The following is a 23,847-nucleotide window of genomic DNA, read 5'->3' as shown; positions in this document are numbered from 1 at the left end:
TTGTTTATCCTGTCAGCCTCAAATAACTTGAGCAAAAATAAATGGAATTATGGAAGGAAGAATGTAGTTTTAAGTCTGCATTTTCCTACTCTCCTTTTCTCTTAAAATAAGTCATATTTGCCATATCACAAAGTGCTGATTTCACCATAAAGCCCTAGTCATTGTGGTCACTCTTCATAAATTAAGGACAGAAGAAGCTTTTTGAGTTAAAAGTTCACAGCATGGCAGTGGTGCTTTCTGTATCTGAAGATGCTGGTGTGTATAAATGGACAAGACAGGAAGCAACTGGATCTTTCAAAAGTTTCCTGGAAAAATGTGGGAAGGCTTTGGCTTGAGAGTACAGTGAAACTGAAAAAAATACTATAATGAACAGTTTATTTTAAGGAACTCTTTTTCTTGCACATGAAGATCCTCAGAAATCTGTATCAAATCTAGTTCCTGGGCATTCTTTTGTTCTACTGTAAAGCTGTTTCTTTTTCTAGGTCCTACTGAGCTTGTAGGGTTTGACTTCTTTTCGTTTACAGGTTTCAGTCTGCTCTCCAGTCTGCATGTCTGTCAATTTTAAATGCAAATAAGAGAAGGTATGTGGAATTGCATGTGTATATTTTGATTATGAATATGAGTAGGTTTAAAAGCTTATTTTGTGTTGCAGAGAAAATCACAGATATAAGGAGTGAACATTGCCCTGGAGAGAGCACATGTGGTTTTAAAACTTTTTTTGAGTAAAAGAAGATAGCAAAGAAATTGAGTAGAGGTGAGGAAGGAGCAAAGTGTGAGGTGTTCAGCTTGTTGTGCATGCATTTATTTTTGTTCAAAACAGTGGATGTTGTATTGTAGAAAAAGAGATTTTATATACATTTGAGATATAAATATATTCAGTCTAAATAATTGATTGCTACTGGGGTGGTACATAAGCTTGGGTGAGAGATTAAATGGAAATCCGTGAGACTATTTTCAAGACACATTATATGGGTAATAGCAGAAAAATTGGAATGACTAGTTTAATTTTTCTTATGAGGGTAATAGGACCACCAGCTCATTACAGTTTACTCAGTGTTCTTTTCTTTTTTCTTTGAAAAAATAAAAAGAAAGTTTAATTTTTTTCTCACATGTTCAAATTTTTATTGACTCTATTGGGTATTTGTTAAAAAAAAGGTACTTCAACTGAAATCCGGGATTTCAACTCTATTTCACATTGAAACTACTAGAAGTCTTCCTGTTTCTGAGTGTGGTTTTTTTTTATGTTGTTGTTTTGATGTCCATTTCCCTCATTCCAGAGATCTGTTCTTGCTTTTGATACAGGGCTTGATAATTGGTTTTAGATGTTATTGTCAATGCAGCCTTTTATTCAAGTCTTTAAAGTAGCTCTCTACTTTCCAGTGGTGGTGCAACATAGAACGAGCTGTAATTTATACTTGTTTTCTGCTGTGAATGCAGAGAAATATCAATTCAAAATAATCTTTGTTCTTTTGCCAGTTTAGAGAGAATTGTTCTTTAATCCAGAATGCTAGTTCATTTCACAAAAATAGAGAAATAAGCACAGTGTTGTTGGTAGCACAGTGAAAGCAAGAAATGGCATTGCAAAACTGCAGTTTAAAATGTTTTCTTGCTCCTTGTGTAAGGAGAAAGAATTACAGAAAAGTTGCTCTTTGCCTACTTTCAAGACATTCTTAATTTTTGTGCAAGTCTCTCCCTCATTTCTGCGGTCTTCTTTACAACTACTTATTTTCTTAGTATGTGTGTTGCAATAGCAAAACAGAGATGACTGCAACATTTGTTTCCCTGTTATAACTAGAATCCAGAAAAGGTTGTTGGTACTTACTTGGAAATAAGCTTGATCACCACCACAAATTAATTCTAAAGGACTTTCAGTAAAGTGCATCTGATACTCCCAGGAAATTGGACTTTTTGGCATATGTAGGTGTTGCCAGAAAATCCTGTATTTTTTCCTGACAGGGAATAACCAAACAACTAGATGCTTTTAAATACTGGTGTACAAAAGTATTAACTGTAGAATAATACACGGTTACTCCAGCATATTAGAGTTTGGAATAGTGAAAAATTTGATGAAAATGAGGACAAAAGAAAATAAGGTTGCTGAAGTAGGTCCAACTTTGTTGAACCTACCGTATATTGCAACATAAGGTTATATGCTAGTAGCACAATTGTTGGAAATCCTAATTGAGGGTCTGAAAGCTCTGTCTTAAATTACCTGCCCCACAGAGAGAGATTTCAAGGTGTTTCTATGTATTTGTTTCAAAATAAGTTTGTTACTGATACATGCTAGCATGTCACTTTGAATTTGGAATTATAAATGTACCACAGTTCAACAGAACACAATTGATAATCTCAGTCTATTAACCGCTATGCTGAAACATAAATAGTTCTTGAAATTTATGTTGATGAGATGCTTGTCTGTTGACTGCAAAGAGTTGGCACACCCTATTGTGTTGATGGTTGTGGTGTTCCTGTTTATTGAAGGAAACCTTGATCTTCGTTTTCTTGTGATTTCTTGAGAAGCCTACATTTTATAGCTACCTTTCCTACAACCAGTGGAGAAAAGACTGAACAATTAATAAAAATGTTCAGATTTCTTAGAATTCTTAGTTTCTTGGAAGTATGAGTTCTCCTGCTTCTCTCTTCTAAAAAAGAGCCTCAGCAAGCTCCCAGATGGAACAAATTCAACAGTTGTCAGCTGGCAAAGGAATGTGACACTCTAGATACCAAACACTAAGTTGAGGGTAATGAGGGAGTGATCAAATCCCAATTGTAACAACACTGAGTTGTAACATCATGGCAAAACGAAGAAGAGGTGGTCTATTGGACTATGCTTCTAAATCTCAAAACATGAAGAAATTTTAAAACTCTTGACAATGGGAGATAATAATGATAAGAGACTATATACAATTTTTGTGATATTTTCTGAGGAAAGCCTAGATTTGATGAAAACTGTGCTGCTGTGGCAAAATTGCAGGATATCTCTAAAACTACAATAGCAAGCAAGACCCAGGAAGATTGTTGGAGTTGAAGAGATGGAGTAAATGGGATTGTTCTGGCACTGAACGTGTTTCTGTGCAAATATTGATAAAACAGGTGTTCCAGAGAATAAGCACAGTAAGTTGCATAACATTTTATTCAAATCTGAGTTCAGTGGTAGGCTGTGATTTGATAGAAGAGGTTATCCCTTAATCCTGCCTTTGTTTGCTGACCTTTTTGCTTTACTTAAACTCTTCCCTGTGAAGAAACCTCCAGTATCCAACCACAAAACAGGGAAAATATTTAAGTATTTCTAAATCCATTTAGATTGTTTAAGGGAGGTAGCCAGTTTAACGTAAAACCTATATATTTGCATTGAGAATATATATTTTTCAATTAAAAGGTATATAGGAAAAATGTCTTACTATAACAGGTAATGCTCAATAGCAATGGTAAGAAAACCCTGTCTGGGTCTGTTCAGTTGTATGCTGTGTTAGCTAGCCTCATTTGCTGTGTTAAAAGAAATGAAGGATGTCCTGATACAAGATTCCTTAAAGATGAATGTGTTAGATTTTCTTCATTATTTGTATATATTCTAGGAATTCAATTTAGCTTTCTTAAAAAAACCAAAAAACCAAAACCAAACAAAAAGTGAAAACAAGACTCCAGAGACAAGTGCAGTTTTGTGAGCAGTATCAATGTCTTTGTGAGCTTGCTTTTCTCATAATTCAGCAGCGTGTAAAAAGTGATAAAAGCCTGTCAGCATCGTACAAGCCTGTCAAGCCTTGCACACTGAGCATGAAATTCATACAGTTGGTTCTTCCCTTATGTCTGCTCAGCTCCTCTCAGAGCTGTCTCTCTCTCACAAGCTGCAGTTTGTGGGCTTTATTCTCACTCTGTCCATTCGGTGCCAGACGTGCCACATGGTGGGAGTTAATGTAAAAGTTATATAAACTAGGTGGGAAAATGGTGAAGCACAACTGAGTTTGACTTCTTCTAAAATATTTGCAATTTACTAGAAAAGAATCAAAACTATAAATATCTCTTAAAATGAAAATTTAAGTTTTATTCAGTTTCTATATGGAGTTGAAGCACAGAGGTGGCCAAAATGCATATGAATAATAGCTTAAAAATGTATTGAAATTCTCCAGAATTTCTGCTTTTGACAGCTGAACACAATGTTCCTGAAAAGATTGCATTGACAACTGGATGGAAGTCATCATATCACTTGTGTTTATTAACAAGGAGTGGACTGCTTAGCAGGAACTGAATTTAAACAATTGATCTGTATCTGAAAAGCTGATTGTCTTGCTGACAAAGATGTAACCTTTCCAATTCTGTGCCAGTTGGCACTTGTCAAGTTAAAAAAAATTATAATCTTGTGTTCGTTATTAATAAAGCCTTATTTAGACATAGTCTGTTCATTCTGAAGGTGCCTCTTTCTTTCAGACTTCTTGGTTAACGAGAAATTAGATGCTAACACAACTCTTGAGATCTTGCTGTGCCTTTACATTTTTTCTCTACCTGTTGGGTTTATTTCTCTCAGCTTTTGATCTTTAAATATCTCTGTTGTAGCTACATTTTTACTAAAGAGGACACTGTGGAGAGGAAAAAATGTAGATGTATTCTACATAAATGCAGCTAAATTGTTTCCTGTTAAGATGAAAAAGTTAAATTTGCATGAATCAGGATAATGTAAACAGTGCATAGTGCATAGAGACTTAAAGTAAATCAATATTTTATGTGGAGAGGAAAAATGTAGATGGATTCTACATAAATGCAGCTAAGTTGTTTCCTGTTAAGATGAAAAAGTTAAATTTGCATGAATCAGGATAATGTAAATAGTGCATAGAAACTTAAAGTAAATAAATAGTTTGTGCTTTTTCTAACATCTAAAAATACTTTTGTTGGCCCTTCTCAGCCAATATCTAATAAACTCTTCTTCCTCTTTTAGTATAATGACTAAATGTTACCATGCAGGAGGGAGGAAAAATATGCATTGTTGGGCAGTGCAGGACTTCTGCTGATCAGGAAAAACATGCAGTGGGCTGCAGCCCCTTTCTTGAAGCATCAGCACAAATGACAAATGCTTTTGTCATTCAAGTTTTCTTCCATTAGCTGCCTAGAGAAGTCTGGGCAAAGCCTCTTCAAATACTGATTCTCTCCATGCAATTCATTATGTGTTGCAGTATTGTTGCATCTTTAAACCCTTTGCTCTAGAAATGGTAGTTTTTTAAAGTTAACTGATTAGAAATTGCAGTTGAATAATTGCAGTGTGTTGTGGAAGAAGGAACTATGGAATCTGGAGTGGAGTATTGATTAGGATCCCACAGGATGTAGTAGTTGCCTGACTACAATTTTCTGTGGATACATCAGGACTTTTGTTGTGGTTTCTAATCGGTATTCATGATTTTTGAGAAACAGTTGATTATCCCCAAGCTTGGGCCCTGGAAGCCACGCTGATGCTTGATAACACACTGTAACCACAGCTGCAGTTATCCTGCAGTTATCAGTAGGACTCTCTATGTGCTCATTAGGGAGTCTCAAAAGACTGGCAAAGAGTGCTCTTTAAACGAAACAGACTTCTCTGAATGAATTGTCAACATTAAGGTTCTTGGGGATCTGCACAACTGTTAATAGGAGACCCCCTTTAGGTAACTAGGGCTGGTCTGACAGGACTCGCTGAAACCGTTAAAGATTTTTGACACTGTGTGATATCATCTCATAAGCAAACCAAAGAGTTGGTTAAGGTACAGTCATCATTTCATGTTACAAATGAATAGTGAATACAAATGAATACAAATGAATTTGACTTAGTGTTATTTGTTTTAATGGCTTACTCTCAAAGTAGGTGGTCATTCAGTCTTCCACAAAGCCTGTGTCACTCAGTATTTACATTATTAGCTGTGGAAAGAATGTGTGTTTGTGTGTACACAGTACTAAACTGAAGTGCGTGGCAAACATAGTGAAGAGGCTTAGACTTCAAAATAATCTGGTGCAAAAGGATATGGAAGCAACTCTCAAGGCTTTTTTTGCTTCTTTGTGGTAAGGGCTGTCCTTGGGCTTTCCAGGTCCCTGAGTTTAATGACAGAATTGGAGGGCTGAACTGTACAGATCAAATGGGGAACACTTAAGCAATTTTGACGTATAAACATTTATGGGACTGAGTACAATGCATCCCAGCATCCTGCAGAAGCTGAGTGCTATTGTTACAAGGCTATTTCTTCGCTCATCTTTGAAAGGTCATTGCCTTCAGAGATTTCAAATGAAGCAGGAGGAAAAAAGCAAACATCAGCTCCATATTCAAGGAGGATGAGGAGTATCAGGATATGTAGGCAGGTCAGCCTGGCTCTGGTGTCTGGGAAGATGATGGAGCAGATCTTCCTGGAACCTATGTTCAGGCACAGAAAGACCAAGAGCATGACTGGAATTTATCAAGGGCAAGTTAATTGTCCTCTGTGATAAACCAAATGTCTCATGGATGGGGAGGGAATGGTGGATGTTGTTTACCTTGACTTTAGGAAGGCATTTGATGTGATCTCTAAGAGGCTGTTTGTGCAAACTGGAGATAGGTGGCTTGGATACATGGTCTGCAAGGTGGGCAGAAAATTAGCTGGACTGCTCTGCTCAGATTGCTGAAAAGTAGTGTTCTTCAGGTGTACAGTTGGATATTTTGTAAGTGACCTGCATTGGAGGGAGTGTGCCTTGTGTGTCCTCATGGATGGTACTGCCTTAGGGAGGTTATTGAATTGAGGCATAGGCCTTCTTATCAGAGGCACTTGGACAGTCTGAAAGAACAGGCTGGCAGAACACTCGGGTTATTGAATTGAGGCATAGGCCTTCTTATCAGACACTTTGACAGTCTGAAAGACCAGGCTGGCAGAACACTCATGAAGTCTTAGCAGCATGAAAGATGGTAGAGGAAAGTTCACACACTTTCCCATTGGCAGGAAGGAGGAATTTTTAATTCCATTTCATTACAGGGCTGTAAAAGTAGCCTACAGAATGTTCCAGTGACTAAAAGAAAGAGGTGATATTGTGTCATCCACTTTGAAGTCAGGAAGGGATCCTGCATTTCTCAGTAGTGGCCAGCAGGGTTGTTTTCATATCCTGAAACAGGAGGAGGACCCCCAAAATTGATTTCTGCCTACAATCCCAATTTTGGAATATTTTTTGTTCTCACTACTTCTTTAAGCCAAGTTGTGCTTTTCTGATGTGGTCAACTGGGGTAGGTAATATTCTTGGGTTTTACCTGAAAAAAGGTAAGAATAACTTGAGGAATAGAATTATGTTATTTAATAGCATTATAGCTGTTACCTGGATGATAATGGGCTAATGTGATCAAATACTGATTGAGAAATTAAGGGGTTCTTCTTTACCTCTCTCCTGCTCCTGCCCATGTAATTATTTCATTGCAGCATGTATTGGGGTGGCGATCAAATACTGATTGAGAAATTAAGGGGTTCTTTTTTACCTCTCTCCTGCTCCCCTCCCCATGTAATTATTTCATTGCAGTATATATTGGGGTGGTGGGAGAATGGAGGAAATGGACAGATATGTTTATTTTTCCCAAACAACTGCAATAAGATAATCCTTTGTGTTGGGAGAAATACATTCAAATACTTGATTTCACAGTGCCAGATTAAACACAATATAAAGCTAATTAAAAAATACAAATAAATAGGCATATATTAGTACTATACTGTATCTTAAGGAGCTGGGTTAATCTATACAACAGAAGGCTTATATAAAAAACTGCATTTTTCTGATGTAATGCAGTAAGATGACTAGCAATTAAGATAATTTATGATACTGTTTCACTCCTTCCATGCTCCCTAAAATAAGTCTTTATTTTCAGGTGTTATCTTCATCTATTCAGGTTGGGGAAGAACACCTCTTTAACTTGGAACGTAATGTCCATGTAACTAGTTGTGTGAGGGAAATGCATTTCAAGTGTTTTACAAGAAATCCACTTGAAGTAATGTACAGAATGCTATAAAACAAGAGAAAGTGAATTTGTTCTGGGGATTTTTCTTTGGTTAAAAACATAGATTTTGCCTACAGTTATTTCTTCCATAAATGCATGTAAGCAAAATATAAATGAGTCTGGTAATGCTCAAAATTAGAAACATGAGAATCATTATTTTCCTCCTCAAAGCTTTTTATTTTCTCATTGCATAGTTTTAGTCTTAATTGTTCAATCTTTATAAAAATGAAAAATGTCAACTTTAACTTTTAAACGTGTAAAAATTAATAAGCAGAATGAAGTGTCTGTGTTACATACAAACTTGCAGGTTGCCAGTAATTTGATTGACAAGCACTGTATGGAGTTCCTGGAGGCAACTGTTGCTTCTGCATACTTTTGTATTTTTAGAGTTGCCTTCTAACTGGCAGGCACAGATGGGCATAGGTGATGATTTTTGTATGTTTCTGAATTAAATAAAATATTTATATGGTATTTTAAATTACATTGTCTCAATATCTTGTGTTAATTACTCTATATGGGTTTTGATATTAATTGAGAAGTTAGAGTGTGGGATTTTTAGAACTGATAAGAAGAACATTTGTTCTCATTAAGCAGTAAGTGCTATCTTGTGGTAGTAGAAGTTTAAAGTTTTCTTTAAAAAATTATTCCAATTTGACACCTTTATCATGCTGATAATAAAGAATGTTCTGCCACAAAATCACAGTAAGTTGTTTTAGTGGTATTAAAGTCAAAAGACCATAAAGTATTTAGGACTGCTCTTACCTAGAGTTTAAAACGCTTTTAGAGAAACCTTCTGAACTTCTGTTTGAAATATCAGGCTTGTTCTGCTTGTCTGTGAAGTTCAGTGTGCTATATAACTTTTTCCTTCCTCTCAGATTCCTGTTAAAAATGAGGGCTAAAGTCGTATTCTAGGATATGATAAATTGCAGTTATGTGTGTTTAATACAAAGAAAATTATAAATGAGAAGAAAAATTAGCACATAGGAGATATGAAAATAATTTCTCTTCTTCCAGAACCAGACTCACCTCTTTCCATCCATTATTACCAAAATTTAGATTGAAATTTAGCCTTGCTTTGGGCTCAGGGAAAAGGTAGACTCACTTTTTCACTCCCTTACAGTCTCAGGAATGTTTTCCTAAGGTTATTTTTTGGGGAAGAAGGGCAGCATGGGAAGAAAATTACAGAACAAGGCAGAAATTTGCTGACTACCTGACTGCTTCTAGTATTTAATTACATAGTTTCATTGCTTTTTAGACATTGCTATTCTGTCAGACATTTCTTTTGAATTGAGTATTTTTAAGACCTAAATATAGTGGAATTAACATGCTTATATGCTTAATCATGTTACTGTATTGCAGTTGTTTTCCTAAAATAGTTACCCTCTAAGAACTCCAAGGGATTAATTAAAGGAGTCTCCAGCTGTTGATTTAACTATATTTAGTCAAACAGCTGATACAACTATATACTTATTAAAGAACAGGTGTTAAAACTAGTTGCTTTAAGAAGAAATAAATTGAAGTTACTACATAAGGAATCCTCAGATTAGTAGTAAATTTATTTTGGTGATACATACAGATATATGTCTGATAACTTGCTGCTTTCCAGAAATTGAAATTCTGAGTAGATTAATGTTTTAATGCTTATATTTATGCTGATTAATGTTTTAATGCTACTATGCTGTAAAATAAATATTGGGTTCATTTTTTTCATAAGCCTGACTGAAGCTCACTATCTGTGAAAGTCCATTACTTCTTTTTGTATTTCTTGTGGTTTGTGGCATATTAATCTTTATGGTTTATTTAAATATTTAATTGTGAACAGTTCATGAGGTATGATTCTGCAGGAAAGAATGAGAAAAATTGATCCTATTTGTAGCTCAGTGAACTTCACTGGGTCAGTAGAAATCAACTGCAGTAAATGTAAAGCCTAGCCTACAATTTTGTTGAATCAAACACAATATTGAAGGAAATAGCAGATATAAAATTGCAACCTAGTACATAGTTTTAATGCTCAAGTGTTTTTTTCCTTCTGCTCAGGAGGGCAGTATCTGCCTTTTACTTTCAGAAGATAACTTGTTTCACAAGGCTGAATTCATCAAGAATTGAGTGGGAGATAAGTACTTAAAATCTTAAACATATATGTAATTATACAACTACAATGCAGAAACCTGTTAAGGAGTTCACCTTTATGAAATAATTGTGGCTTCTGTCTAATGATTTTTCTGTCAAGTGTGTTTTGTTGGCAATTATTAATCTATTCCAAAGGCTTTAAATGTGATACCTTTTGCAAGTTCCAGCCTTTTTGATTGTTTGTTAGTTGTTTGCTTTTGTTTTACCTGTATCTTCATCTGATCAGATTTATTGAGCACAAGCTTTGTCTTGATTGCTGTGTATGCCTTAAGCCAGTAGAAACACATAGCAATCTACCTTCCATTTGGTTGGTGTCATGTATCATGTGTACCCTACCTAATTTAGTCTAATACATGCCACCAGTGGATTAGTTTTATTAAGTTATTCTTACGTTTTAACACAGTATTTGACAACTTTGAATTTTGACAACTTTTCATTTAGATGAAGGGGTATCATGGTGTTAGATATCAAGATCATGATAGGTAGGGTTGTGTCTCTTTTTGGAGCTCAAAAATTTTATGTATTATTCTGCCTGTCACAGCCTCTGCCACTTACTGTTCAGCTGTTAAGTGTTACTTATCATTTGATAGCTTGACTTAAAAGACCACAGATCAAATTTTCTGTGCACTTCCTAAAGTCTGTCTTATGTTTGTGTCAGCAAAACATATTACATCCTGTGCTTTCATTCATAGGAAACTGATACTAAAATCATAGTGTAGACTTATGTACACCTTTAAAACAGCAGCTGTTTCAGTTAATACAATCTCATCTACATTTACATCTTGTTTAGGGTCCTGCACTTCCGTGAGATTACTGTTCTTGAATGGATGTCACAGCTGAAGTTACCCATAGCCTTATGTGGATACCAAAACACCCCAGAAAAGTGCCTGAAGATAAATATTGATACTTTTGTTTCTAAAGGATGGTAGGATAACGTGTTCATACAGTCCAATGAACAGTACTGTAACTGTATGGAAAACAACTAATGCTTTCAGAGTATAAATCTAATATTAGGATGAGTTTTTAAGAATGAATATATAAACCCATCTTCAGGGTGCAGATTTTCAAAAGACTCTTGTGAGATGTGAAGGATGACATGGCAAAGCAGTGAAATTTTCTAGTTCAGAAATTAGTGGAAAACATCATATAACTTATTAAAAACTTGCAATTTAGCAAAGTAGTAAAACCTTTCTTTGCTCATTCTTTTATAAAAGTTACAATTAGTTGTAACATTTGTATCACCATTATTAACATTTATTCAGTAAAACTTTAGCTCTGGTCTGAAATTTACTATGGCAAGTTGGATTATTTTAGAAAAACTTAGGGAGTAAAGGAAGAAACATTTTAAACTCCATTTGTTAACATCGTGATAAATCCTCCTACTTCCCCACCTCTCCTCAGAAGTTGTTTCAAAAGGTTTTAGGACATTGAAGACTTGACTGTGCCGTTTGGGGTTTTTTAAGCCTAGTTGAAGAATATTTCAGGACCTAGTTTTTAATTAAAAGCTGGCGTTAAACAGAAACCTGGTGGAGCAAGAGTGCGTTTCCGTCGGTGCAAAACTCTTTTGCCCTCCTGTTGTTCCTCTGAAACTTGGCAAAAGTGACTGATAGACAGTGCCTTTTGAGACAGCACCCAAGTGGTGATCCTCGTCACTTAATGGAGAGAAAGTGAGACTCAGTTTTATGTCAGTGCCTTTAGCCTGGATGGCCAAAGATCCTAATGTTTTAGGCTTCAAGTATGGATGATCTGTGTTTTTTTAAGAAAGCAGCCCAAAGCTTCTGTTGCCCTCTCATTTTTGTCACTAACAGCTTGTACCAATCAGTTTTTTCCTCGTGGCTTTGGGAGCATTTGGTACCAATGTGGATCAGATGATTTTTTCACCCTCAATATCACCAGAGAGGCAGCATTCAATATAAGAAGAGTAAAATTAAAAAGTAGGTAGGATCAGTATATAAATCATTAAGGTGGAAGCAGTTTAGTTAAAGACCAGTTGAGCAATTTTTTTAGAAGTTAGTTTGAGACATGGCTTTTGTTGAAGCTGTCCAGCATTGAAATGTGCTTGGTATACTTGTGTTAGTCATTGTAACCTGACTTAGAGTGAATTGTCACACACTTCCATTCTGTGTCCAGAAAATACCCCAGCTGTAATGAACTTAGCTGGTCCTAGATCTGTTCCTATTTAAACTCTTGGGACGGGGAAGAGCAGACCAGATCAGAATTCCACTAATTCTGAGGCTTTCCAGCTCGCAGTGCCATCTGGCGGGGTTCATTCCAGTTCAGCGCCCTTGGTAATTAGCACTGCCAGCAGTACTCTTAACTTGATAAAGACTGGCTAAAAAGAATCGCCCGAGGTGCTGTTCCTCTCATTATCCTGTGTTGTCCTTCAAGATACCATAGCTATCTATAATTGTAAATTCTGGTGATCCCGTTGGTTTTCTTCAGAGGACTCCAAAGGAATGGCTGTCTCTGAAGCAGAAAGACTCTTAGACTTTTATTTAGGAAGATGCTAGGTTTTCTTCTTTGGAAATTTTCTTATTATCATCAACTAATACTCATGAGCTACTTAAGTTTCCATAAGGGGAGACTTTCTAAGATCTTGTTCGAGCTGTTTGAGAAAACCTGGCTGTGAGTGCAATATAAAAATCAGTAGATTGAAAATTCTTCATTTCTGGGTGATAATTTCTTGTTCATTCAGCCTAATGTTTCCCATTTAGTAAATTCAGCATCTATTGAATAGAAAAAATAACCTAAAGCTGTGTTTGGCTCAACAGATAAGCAGATTGAAACTTGCAAAGAACATTAATTCTTTACTTACAGGTTGGATTTTCAGCTATGTGACATAATATGTTTAAAGTATTTGCAGGTTGCTTGCTCATTTATCTTCTTTCTGTGGGTTTTTATCTCAGGATTTGAAAAGAGTTGTGATACTCTCTTATTTGTTGATTAGCAGAATGGAACCAGTAGACTTCACTAGGAAGACGTCTGTGTATTCTCTGTGTTGGCAATTTTTCATTCACCTTACTTTCAGTTATCCTTTGCTTAGTATAGACATTGGGAACCTAGAAGGCACTATAAACTTACCTATACTTCAAGAGTTAGTGCTTTGCCAAGACAACCATTAGTGCTTGGACCTTCAGAGAATATGACAAAAGTGACAAAGTGCCACTTTCTTCTCTAATACCTTCTCTTCAGGGGACAGACTAGCTTTTACAAAACTTGATAGCCTAACAGCAGATGAGTTTTAAACAGCTCAGGTGAGGTTTGCCTTCTAAATCTCAGTGTTGTTTTCTCCATGACTCTTGTGGGTGACAGAGATTATGGCAGGTATTTTTTCAGTTGTCCAGGGTAAGGTGAGATGGATAAGCTTAAACCACAGCAAATGTCCAACTTCTAAACCATGCCAAAATTTCAAATGCAGGTTGCCTTTTTTAGTTGGTCACTAGTGGCTTGCAGGACACTCCAGTTAAGAATTCTTGAGATGTATATGTGCTTAATAAATTATCAGAACAAATGCCACTTCAGGGTTCTGCTTCTTGTGTTACTGAAATCTTCTGTAGGAATAATTACTTACCTGTGGTCAAAGGGAGTAGGCACTTGCCCTGTCATTGCTAGGGCAGGTGACTCTTAAATTAGTCTTTCACCTTATAAGACAGTCTGAATCTATGTATTTTGGTTTCACTCTCAGTAATCTTTCAGAATTTATGTGTTGTTATCATTCAGTGATGGGGGATTAGTAGCAATATCATTAGAAAAGCCTGAGCCTTTCTATCACAGGACTGGTTACGATCCGTCATGATGAGTTTCATGATATATCCCAGTGTTACTGTGTACCTGCAGCCAGAGTCTGTCTGGGTCGGGATATATCATAGTTACCACTTACACAATATAGTTTACCACAATGCATGTTGTACATTCAAGGTGCAGCTTAAAGTGGATTTTGTAGCATTTGCTCTATATGCAGAATAACTGTACCTTTCTGAGGCAAATTTGTGCCTTTTGTGTTCGAGGAAAGTTTAAAGCAACACCTGACAAAAAATTCTATTTCACTTTTTCTTCCCCTCATTATGCTCGGTTGCAGATACTGTTCCTGTAGAGACTTTCAGTGTGCTAAATTGGAAGTTCAAAATATGTTTTCTACACTTAAATAAAGCATTTGCATTGAAGCACTGAAGCCAGCATTTGTTTGTTAGGCTTATTGGGCTTTTTCTGCTCTATTCTGAGGCAGTCTCAAATAACAAATAATATTATTATTTTCAAATTCTGTTCTACAAAACAGGACTGCATGGGGGCTTTTCAGTCATACCATAAGTATTTAATCACCAGACTGATGTTTTAGTCATTTACTGTGGTAGGCATTGAGAGTAATTTCAAAGTTGAATGGTTTCACTTCATTGCTGCCAGGGCATGCTGCTCACTCTGGGGTGGCCTGCCAGGTTAGCTCTCTGGTCCTCTTCAGCAGAGCTACACACCACCCTGGTGAGTTCCCAGCTGTTACTGCCATGTGGGATAGTTCCATCCCGGGTGCAGGACATGAGGTTTATTTTTATTAACTCACATGCAGTTCTTGTTGGCCTCGGCTTCCAGCACAGTCTGGAAGTGAGGTCTCACTATATGGTGGCTCTTCCTTCTGCTTTATCTGGCTTTCCACCACTTGTGTTGATCCATGAGCTTGCTTAAGATGCATTCAATTTTATAATCCAGATTATCTATAAAGAATATTACAGGGCTGTCAGTTTGTCTTTCAGCCATTAACTACTGTTTTTAGCTAGAGACCAGAAGATTCAGAAGTCCTTGTCTTCTTACATTGGATGAGTGATCTGAATGTGACCTGGTCCAGCACAGAACATTTCTCATTGGACACCAGACTGTTTGAGAGCTTCTGACAAAGAGTAAATCCTTGTATGTGAGGACATGTTAATCTGAAGTTTAAGCAGAGTCTGGAACATCTTTTGAAGTGATAGTAGTTGAGAAATGCAAAATCATGGTGTGGATCTCCATTCATCCTCTTTTTGTACTGTGTAAAAATAAAAAAGTGTAATTACTTGCTTGTAGCAGCTTGTCTGAGGTTCCTTTTTGTTGTCAGTCTGTAAGTTTGTGACTCATCCTTCTATACTTCTTCCTTAAATTAATTTAAAAAAAGAAATAGGGGTTTGTACTCAACAGAAGCTGTGAGAGTGAGCAGACCCTGCTCTTTCTGTAAGAAGTGCCTGTGGCAGTGAATTGGAGATGAGTTTGATTTTAGAAAGTTGAAGTTTGAATCTAATAATGTTTGTGTACAGGTACATGAAGTGTGACTGTACAGCTGTACTTGTACAGTATGTGCTGTACCTATGAATTTCTTCACTATTAGAAGAGGTTTTTTAACTGTAACTACAACAAGTATGTTTTATATTATTTCCAAACATCCTTCTTTGGAAGCACTGAGCACTTTCAATTTCTGTTATACTGTAATACCTCTGAAATTGAGGCTGCCCAGATCTATTACATTATCTGAGAATGTTAAGGAATAACAAGCATTCATAAAGCAGCATCCAGTTTTAAATGGTGTAGAATGTGTTTCTGTTCTAAAAAGTATTTTATGCATGTGAACTAAAAATATAGCTATTGATGCTTTACAAATGTAGCTTCATTGATTTTCAGGGATGTTTTTCAGTATTGTCTTCTACTGGTATATAGGCAGTGATTAAATGTTGCAGCTTTTGTTCAGACATTTTTTGAAGTGCTTAAGTTTCACATTATGTTGGAGCCAAATTTTATTTTACTATGGACTTTTACTCTAGAAATAGTTTGGTCAGACCATATTTGAAACTAATCAATGGACAGTGTTACCCAGTAATCCAGATTGCTGGCACAAGTGCCAAATGTCAGAATTTGCCGAAGGTAGCTGAATAAATAGATAATGCTGCTGTTGTAATTGTAGCAGTACATTAGCTATCATAATTTACATGATTTGCACAAGCAATCCCCTCCACTCTGCAAGTTAGTTCACTTCTGTCTCAAGAGTAAGTATTTAGTTCCTAACAGCAATTGATTCTTCTCTGCATTTCTGACTTTCTGCCAGTTGGAGGATAAAAAGTGAAGGTAATGTTGTACCAGGGTGTTGGTAATTTTGGTGCAGTCTGTGATGAGGAAATTGGTGCTAGTATATTGGTTTGGGAATAATGAGTAGGAAGTTATAATTAGAACTAGATAAATGCATATGTCATCTAAATACCTAAGTTCTTCTATTCAATTGTTCTTTTGCTGTGGGAAATGATTTTTAAAAGTATACCCATTGTCAGTCTGCATGCTGCTCTCTTTTAGTCCAGTGACTCTCAGTGTTTTTCTCTTTATAACAGACATCTTGTGACAGAATTTAGTGCTAATATCCATTTCTTCATTTTCAAACTGATGGAAAGCTGAGTAGCTGTTGTAAATGGCACTTCTGAAAATCTGGAAATAAACAAATAATTCTTCCTGCGCAATTTTATTGTCCCTTTTTATGCATTAAAAGGAAATAAACATATTTTCATTCTCATTTCATTGTACACTGGATATTTGATAGAAATATTTCAGACAATAATTTATTTTTTTTCTAAATGCTATGAAGTGAACATGCCTGTTTCCAAGAGTGTTGGGTTTTTGCCCAGAAGCAGGACTTGAAAAAACCTGTGAGCTGGGAATTGCAAGTTGTTAGTTTATTTAGTTGCAAAAGCTCAGAGTCAAGGAGTGAAATCGATTGCTCTTCACGGCTGAAAAATACAGATGGAATTTTTAACGGAATTCAGTACTTGCTTGCAGGATCCAAGCAATGTCTTATCAGCATGGTGGGAGAAGCTGGAGGCAATGTCTTGACAGATAGGTGAATAATGTTAAAAAATGCTCTGGATTGGTTTTCACATGTGCTGAAAATGCATTAAGTGGATCGTGGCTGACTGTGTTCCCAGTGCTTTCCCAGGGTAAGGTGCTCATTCTCTTTTGGTTCTCAGAGGTGTATCAATGGAGACAGCCTGTTCTGAATGTCCTTCAGCTTCTGTTTCTTTGCATCCTTCCTCCTTGAGTACCTGCTGTGTTTACATACTTGGCTCTTGTTTGCAATTTTTGTAACTCAGCAGAGACTTGACATTGAATTGTTTCAAATCTGCAGATTCAGAACTGATGGAAGCAGCATTAGGTTCTCCACAGGCTTAGTTGTGGCCTGGGGGACAGGATAAGACATTGTATCAGTGTGTATTTGTTTCACATTTTGTTCATGCTGGAAAAATACATTTTTCTAGAAATATAAAATCTGGAAGTATTTTTCTTTTTAATTGAAAATTTTAATTCTAAAGAATTTCTTTTCCTTGGCTCCCATGACTGCTGGTAGACTTTTCCTTGCTTGTCATTGGAACCATGATAGATTCTCAACTGTAGTTAATGAGAAGGAATTTGCTATCTGAGACTCCCCTGTTTTGATATGAGCATCACAGAATGTGTTTGGTCTGCAGTAGCTTTTTGCTGTGCTGCTTCTCTTATTTCTAGTTTTAAAATTTGATTAAAAATATGAATTTAAAGTTATGTTGTATTAGTAGCTGGACAGTTCTTTGTGGACCTGAATGTGTGGGGTTAAACATATTATGATTTGTGCATGCATCCATCACTACTAGTGCAGTTATTTCCAAAGTCCTAGATCTTCATATGGAATTTGTCAGTTGAGAACTTGTGTAATACAAGAGTGTAACATTTTCATTTTCACATGTGTTTAGCTTTCATATGTACTCATCTTTGTCAGTGTTTAAAGAGGAAAAAAAATAGGATCTGCTTGTAACTGACATGGTAGATTTTAATCTGTTAATTCTGAAGAAGTGAAAGTCAGCAACTTTGAAAGGAGGGAAATCTGGCATGCCCAGATGCTTCAGTTAAAATATGCAAAATACTTGAGGAGAGACAAGGAGTAATTCATTCGTCCTTGAGCTACACATCTAATTTTGTAGACAAATAAAGACTGTAAAGCTGCTTTAAAAAAGCCAACTTAACTTTCCATTACAGAAGGTTTCAATCAAGTTGGGGAAGAGAGTTCTTGACTGGTGGCACTACATGTAATTTATTACTTTGAAATAAAACATTTGAAAAAGCAAAATCTCTCAGTAGTTACACTTGAAGTCAGGTTGTTTGCTTTCTCTCATTGGGACATTTGAACAAATTCTGCTTTTCTTTTTGATAAAATGAAAATATTTTATTGAGATAAACTTAAGAGTTTTAGGAGGATGTAGTAATATACTAAGGGAACAACTGGAACCTTTACCCTCCCCATTTTTGAGAAACTAAATAATTTTGAGAACCTAAATCTCTCATTAGTTGGGTTTGGGCGTGTTTGGTTGGCTGGTTTGGGGTTTTTTTCTCTTAAACTTTGAAGTAGAAGGAGACTTTTCTTTCTTTTCCTGTGTAGAATTTTTTAATTTAATGGATTTTTCTGAAATTACAAAAGATACACATTTTAAAAATAGAAAAAAAATCACAAAGTTGAACTAATTAGAAAAGTAATAGGGAGGAGGTAAGTATTAAGTACTTAGGTGAGCATATTTGGCTCAGCACATGTTCAGGTCCTCCTCCTGTAAACAGAGCATGAGCCATATGCCAAGCTGTCGTCCTAAGAAACCAGAGGAAGCTGAAGAAACCTACAAAGAAATACAAGTAAAGGGGCAAAAGCGTAAACCAGCTGCAAGTCAGAGCTGATCTCTCAGTGATGTATTTAGACTGGGGCTTCTCAGCTCTCTTGGGGCCAGATGAGAGCTAGAAAGCCCTTCAGGTGGCATCTTGCACTGTAACCAAACGGTGACTGGGAAAGGGGATCCGTGTGCCCTGTTCAGTTTGGGCGTTCCTGAAGAATTTGGATGGAAGCCTGGCTTTCTCGACTGGTGAATATCACGAGCAAATATGCTGTATTTTCTATATTTGTTTTCTTACAATTGCAACGTATTTGTTTAAGAAAACATGGTATTTGAGTATTAGTTGATGTTGAAAGTTTAAAGCTTTAGAGTCTTTATTTGTATGCTTTACACTGGAGCTACATTTATGAAAAGTATTGTAGTACATAATGTTGGATGCTTCAATTGGAAAGTAATGATTCTTGTTTTCAGGTTTTATTGGTAAGATCTTTTTAGTTTTGAATTTTGATTGATAAACCCTGATGTGCTTGTTTTACTTACTTGAACAAAACTTCTGTTCTTGTTAAAAAAAAAAATAAATGGATTTCCTTGTAAACCACTGTAAAGTGATTAAAAGTGATAAGCTCTTCAAAAGGCAGTGTCTTACTCTATTTGAATAGCTTACATACTAATTGGTTTTTAAACTGTGTGCCTGGCTCACCTGTGACTTTTTGTTCATCAGCATGTTTTGCTACAAGGTAGTGTGTCTTGTAATCTGCTCACTTTCTGGTATTAGAGTATTTCCTTAATACGTATTTTGCTACTTTGCTATTTCTTTGTGTTTTCAGTAACTTGATCAGCTTTTTGTGTTATAGCAAACTTTTTTAAAAGCTTTGTATGATGCTTGCTTGAAGAGAAGTTTGCTTTTATCTGTCTCTGAAATAAAAATTATAAGGAATTTCTGTAAATTATTTTATAGTTCCTATGAAATTGAAAAGTGAGATCAGGCTATTTAATTGCATTTGTCCTTTATAATGACATTTGTACCTTTACCTTTGAATGTTTTGATTTTTAGGTATCAGTCTGTGGAACAGTAACTTGCGTATATGAAACTGAAAAGGAATTAATTGAGTGTTGGTTTACATTTAAGATTTTGTTAAAGCAAAGTATGTAAATGGAAAAATAATCTGAGTCTGTCTCACATATGCAATATTAACTTCCACCTTGTTTTCACTAGTGATTAATTTGAAGTTTTATGTAGAATAGTGGGTAAGGCTTTGTAGAGGATGTCATTAGTAATGAAGAGGAAAACTTTCACCTTTAACAAGATTTTGTCTTCTCTACAGCTTGCCCAGTTTAGGCAGCGGAAAGCACAAACTGATGGTCAAAATGGATCAAAGAGGCAGAAGAAGAAGAAGAAAACAGCAAACATCAAAGATGAAGAATCAATACAAGATGGGATTGAGACCGATCGATCTCGAAGTGATGAAATATCCACGTGCAGCAGTCGAAGGGGAGGCGCTGCTACTGCTGACTTTGCCATTATCAGGACTTTGCATAGTGGAGAAATTATCAAACACACCCCAGCTTACACCATTGAGGTAAGTTTCTCTCAGGCTACAAACAGTCACTTTTGTGAGTGAGTGAGTGAGTGAGTGAGTGAGTGAGTGAGTGAGTGGGCATAAAATAATCCTTCATTTTGAGAGTGGGAAAAAAGCAATTGAATGAGATTTTGCACACTATTTCCTCTCTTCTTTTGTCTAACTTAGTATGTCCAGAGAAGACACTTTCTACTTGACTGCTGGCATAATTATTTCATTGTAGTCAGTTCCCTGTAGAGTATGGATAGTGTGTTTGTACTTCTGTACTCCTTAAATGTGCATAGATTAATTTTGTTTTATTAGAAGTTGCAAATTGCAGCGAATTTTTGATCTTTGTACCTATGGCTACACCAAAATGCAAAACTAAACATCTTTCTTGTATTCATGATGTAATTTGAGTCACTCTGGTTAATGAGGACAAGGAATAGATTTAGAAATCACTACTGAGAACTGAGTGGCTTAAGAGATTGTTGAACAGTTACTCTGCTTTTACTACTTAATGAAATATAATCCTAATTGCCACTGGCTGAAAGTACATGCTCTGGGAAGTTTGGAAGATGTTGTGTGACATACACTGGCCATCCAATTTAGTTCTGAGTGGACATGAATTCATGTAATGTCATTACAGATAGAAGGGACAAGAAAGGCTGATATTATTTACAGAATAATTTACTACATTTGTGAAACCAGTGCTTCTAAAATGACATGAGTGGCATTCTGAGGAAGCATCTGAGTGCAGATTCCCAGCCCTGTGCAGATGAATACAGTAATTTTTGAAAGATGTAGTGCAGATGAATGCTCTGCATTTTGACTTGACAGTCCTGTGCTGGGATAGAAATTTGTAACCATTGTAACCATTTTGGTTCTATTATTGAATTTCCAGCAACTGAGGACTAACTGAGAAATTACACTTTTTGAAATGTTTTCACGTTTTGGTAAAAAAAACCAAACTTACTGTGGTGGAGGGGCAGACAGACTAAATAATACATGCAAATGAAAACTTGTTAAATAATTAATCCATTTATTTTACAGTTTTAGCCTATAATACATAATACAGTTTTAGCCTATAATATATATCAATAATAGATGTAGCAATATATCAGTACACTAGACATTTTGAACCTTGTAGTTATGTGCCTTTAATATGTAGCTTTTATTTCTTAGAAAGCACATGTTAGGACTTCAAAACTGTAGTAACTCAATAAAACTATCTGTTCAACAATTTTCCTGGAGGAGGTAAGAAATTTGATAACAGAATAACTATTTTCTTACATGAAGGTATGACTTCTTTGCCTTCTAGGAAAAGAGAAAAATGTATTTTATAAAATGAATTGGATTATCTACAGCTAATGAGAGAGGAATGCTAGGGAAGAGAGGTGTTTAGAGACCCACTTAAACTGTTGTTTTAATAATGCAATAGCCTGAATAAATAGGACAACGGTATGAATTACTTTCCTTGATCAAATATATTTTGAAGTTGCAGACGGACTCTGCTAATGGATTTCCTTTGTTAGGATAAATGTCTCTAGTACAGTTGGAGAAACAGGATAAAGTACAGAGTCATAGAATAACTTGGGTTAAAAGGGACCTTTGAGGTCGTCTAGTCCGATCCCGAGGGTCTAATTAGATCAGGTTGGTCCTAGTGGCCTGTGTTGGCCTCTAAGTGCATACAGTACAGGACAGATGATTTTAGAAATGGAAAAAATATCTGCATTGCAGTTGCTAAAGATTGTATGCATAGATACATCTTAAGATGGGGTATAATTTTTCTGATGTCCGTCTTACTCCCAAAGCAACTTATCTTCTGTTTAAATAAAGAAATTTGGAGATGCACTGGTGTTTCTGGTTTGTTGGGGGGTGTTTCTTTATTTCTTTTTTAAAAAGAAATTTTTGTTTGTTTCTTTATTTCTTTTTAAAAATTCTTTAAAAGAATAAGCATTAGAATCATGTAAATTTATAATTTGACTCTATTGAGTTACTTAGTGACTTCTAAACCAGTATTCATTTCCCCAAAAAAGGAAAAATGCCCTGGTCCCAACTGGGAGGGCATTTTTCTTTGTTAAATGTGGTCTGTAGCCTCCTTACTCATACTACTTAAATAAATAATTGATATTTTGTAGTTGGAAGTTGGATGGCTAAAGTCTTTGCAATATTAAAAGAAGAGGAAAAACTCTGAAAGTGTTTCAGTGAATCTCATAATTTACTGGTTTTAGTTTTACAAGTGCAATGATTTGGACAGAGAGCCTGTATTACAGTAATTGGATTGGAGCTTGCTGAGTTGAGATGGCAGCCACTGTAATAGGCAGTTTCAGGCTAATCTCTGCCATGGAGAATTACAGCTTTGAGCTGTTTGCTTTTTCACCCAGCCTTAAGTCGTTGTAGGTTGCTGTGTCAGAAGAGTGAGACAGGATTACTGGAAGCATTATGTGGGATCATTTTCAAGCTAAACTTTGATTCTACTTATTTATTTTATCTTTTACTGGAACTGATATTTAGAATTGTTCTTTCTGTACCACAAAATACAGACTCAGAACATCTGACTATATTGTCTGTTTATCTGAAAATCTTGGTTGGGCTTCTCAGTGGTAGTTTTGTGGGTAGAAGTTTATCTCCCTGCAGTTCTTATAGTATGATTTTAAGTCCCCAGTGGAATTAGCATGTCCAAATACAAGTAAAAAAAGTGTTCTCTTACTCAATATGAATATCAGAAAGTGAAAGAGAGACACTCCTCTGAGAGGTTATTTCCATTGTGAAGGCAGAAGCGTTTCTTTTCAAAGAGGACAAAAGTGTTTAGAGTACAAAGAGGTTTTTTGCAGTCATCCAGCTGCCTTTTTTGTTTTTTCCTTCTGTGTTCCTAAGGGTGAGTTCCTCTATCCCCCTGTGTTCTCTTCAGTTGCAGAAACTAATTAGAAGAACTCTGGAGGAACTATCATTGTTTAGCCGTTGCATTTTACATTCCATCTGAACTCAGTTGTAATCTCTAAGATTTCCATCCACTGTCAGAGGAACAATTTACTAAATTTCTTAGAGAAGTGCCAGTTGGTATTTATTTGGTCTCTTTTTTCATGTTGAATGCTTTTTGTCTTGTTTTCACAAAGAGAATATTTTTGTCTTTATTCTGTTTTTGTCTTTATTCTGTATTTATTCTATAGTGTCCTTTAGGTGTTGACATTCATAGTGTCCTTTTCCATATAGAGGTAAAAATAACCTAAACCACATCATAAAATGAACTGGAATCAATTAAAATATTGGGTTTAGGATTGCTTCTTTTTGTGACTTCTGCAGCTAAAAATGGAAGAAAGCAGAAGTCGCTTCTAAGGTAGATAATTGTTGACATCATCTTTTCTGGGAAGACTTGAAATGGTGGATTAGAGCACACTGCTTTGCAAGAATGTCCTAATGCCAGAAAAGCAAAAGAAATTAACCTGTGTCACAGTAAAATTGTCCTTGAGTCGCCTGGGTAGTAAAAGCTATTATATAAAGCTTCTTAGAAAAGAAAAGTTCAAAGTTCTGTGATGAAGAATACCTGCTAATTGACTAAGGTTGG

General features: G+C 35.9%; 1 protein-coding gene across 9 annotated transcripts in view; it reads left to right on the top strand.

The window, feature by feature from the left end:
* Positions 1-23,847, top strand: part of AKAP9 (A-kinase anchoring protein 9) — a 105,557-nt gene that overhangs the window by 5,178 nt on the left and 76,532 nt on the right. For all 9 annotated transcript variants that reach the window (XM_039713209.1, XM_039713178.1, XM_039713199.1 and 6 more), the window contains exon 2: positions 20,046-20,300. In XM_039713209.1, coding sequence (XP_039569143.1) covers positions 20,046-20,300 — 255 coding nt within the window. The remainder of the gene's footprint in view (positions 1-20,045; positions 20,301-23,847) is intronic.

Source organism: Passer montanus, unplaced genomic scaffold, assembly GCF_014805655.1.
Source record: "Passer montanus isolate IOZ18808 unplaced genomic scaffold, ASM1480565v1 scaffold10, whole genome shotgun sequence".
Classification (NCBI taxonomy): Eukaryota; Metazoa; Chordata; class Aves; order Passeriformes; family Passeridae; genus Passer; species Passer montanus.
The sequence above is the reverse complement of the archived record's forward strand: the minus strand, read 5'-3'. Positions and strand labels throughout refer to the sequence as shown.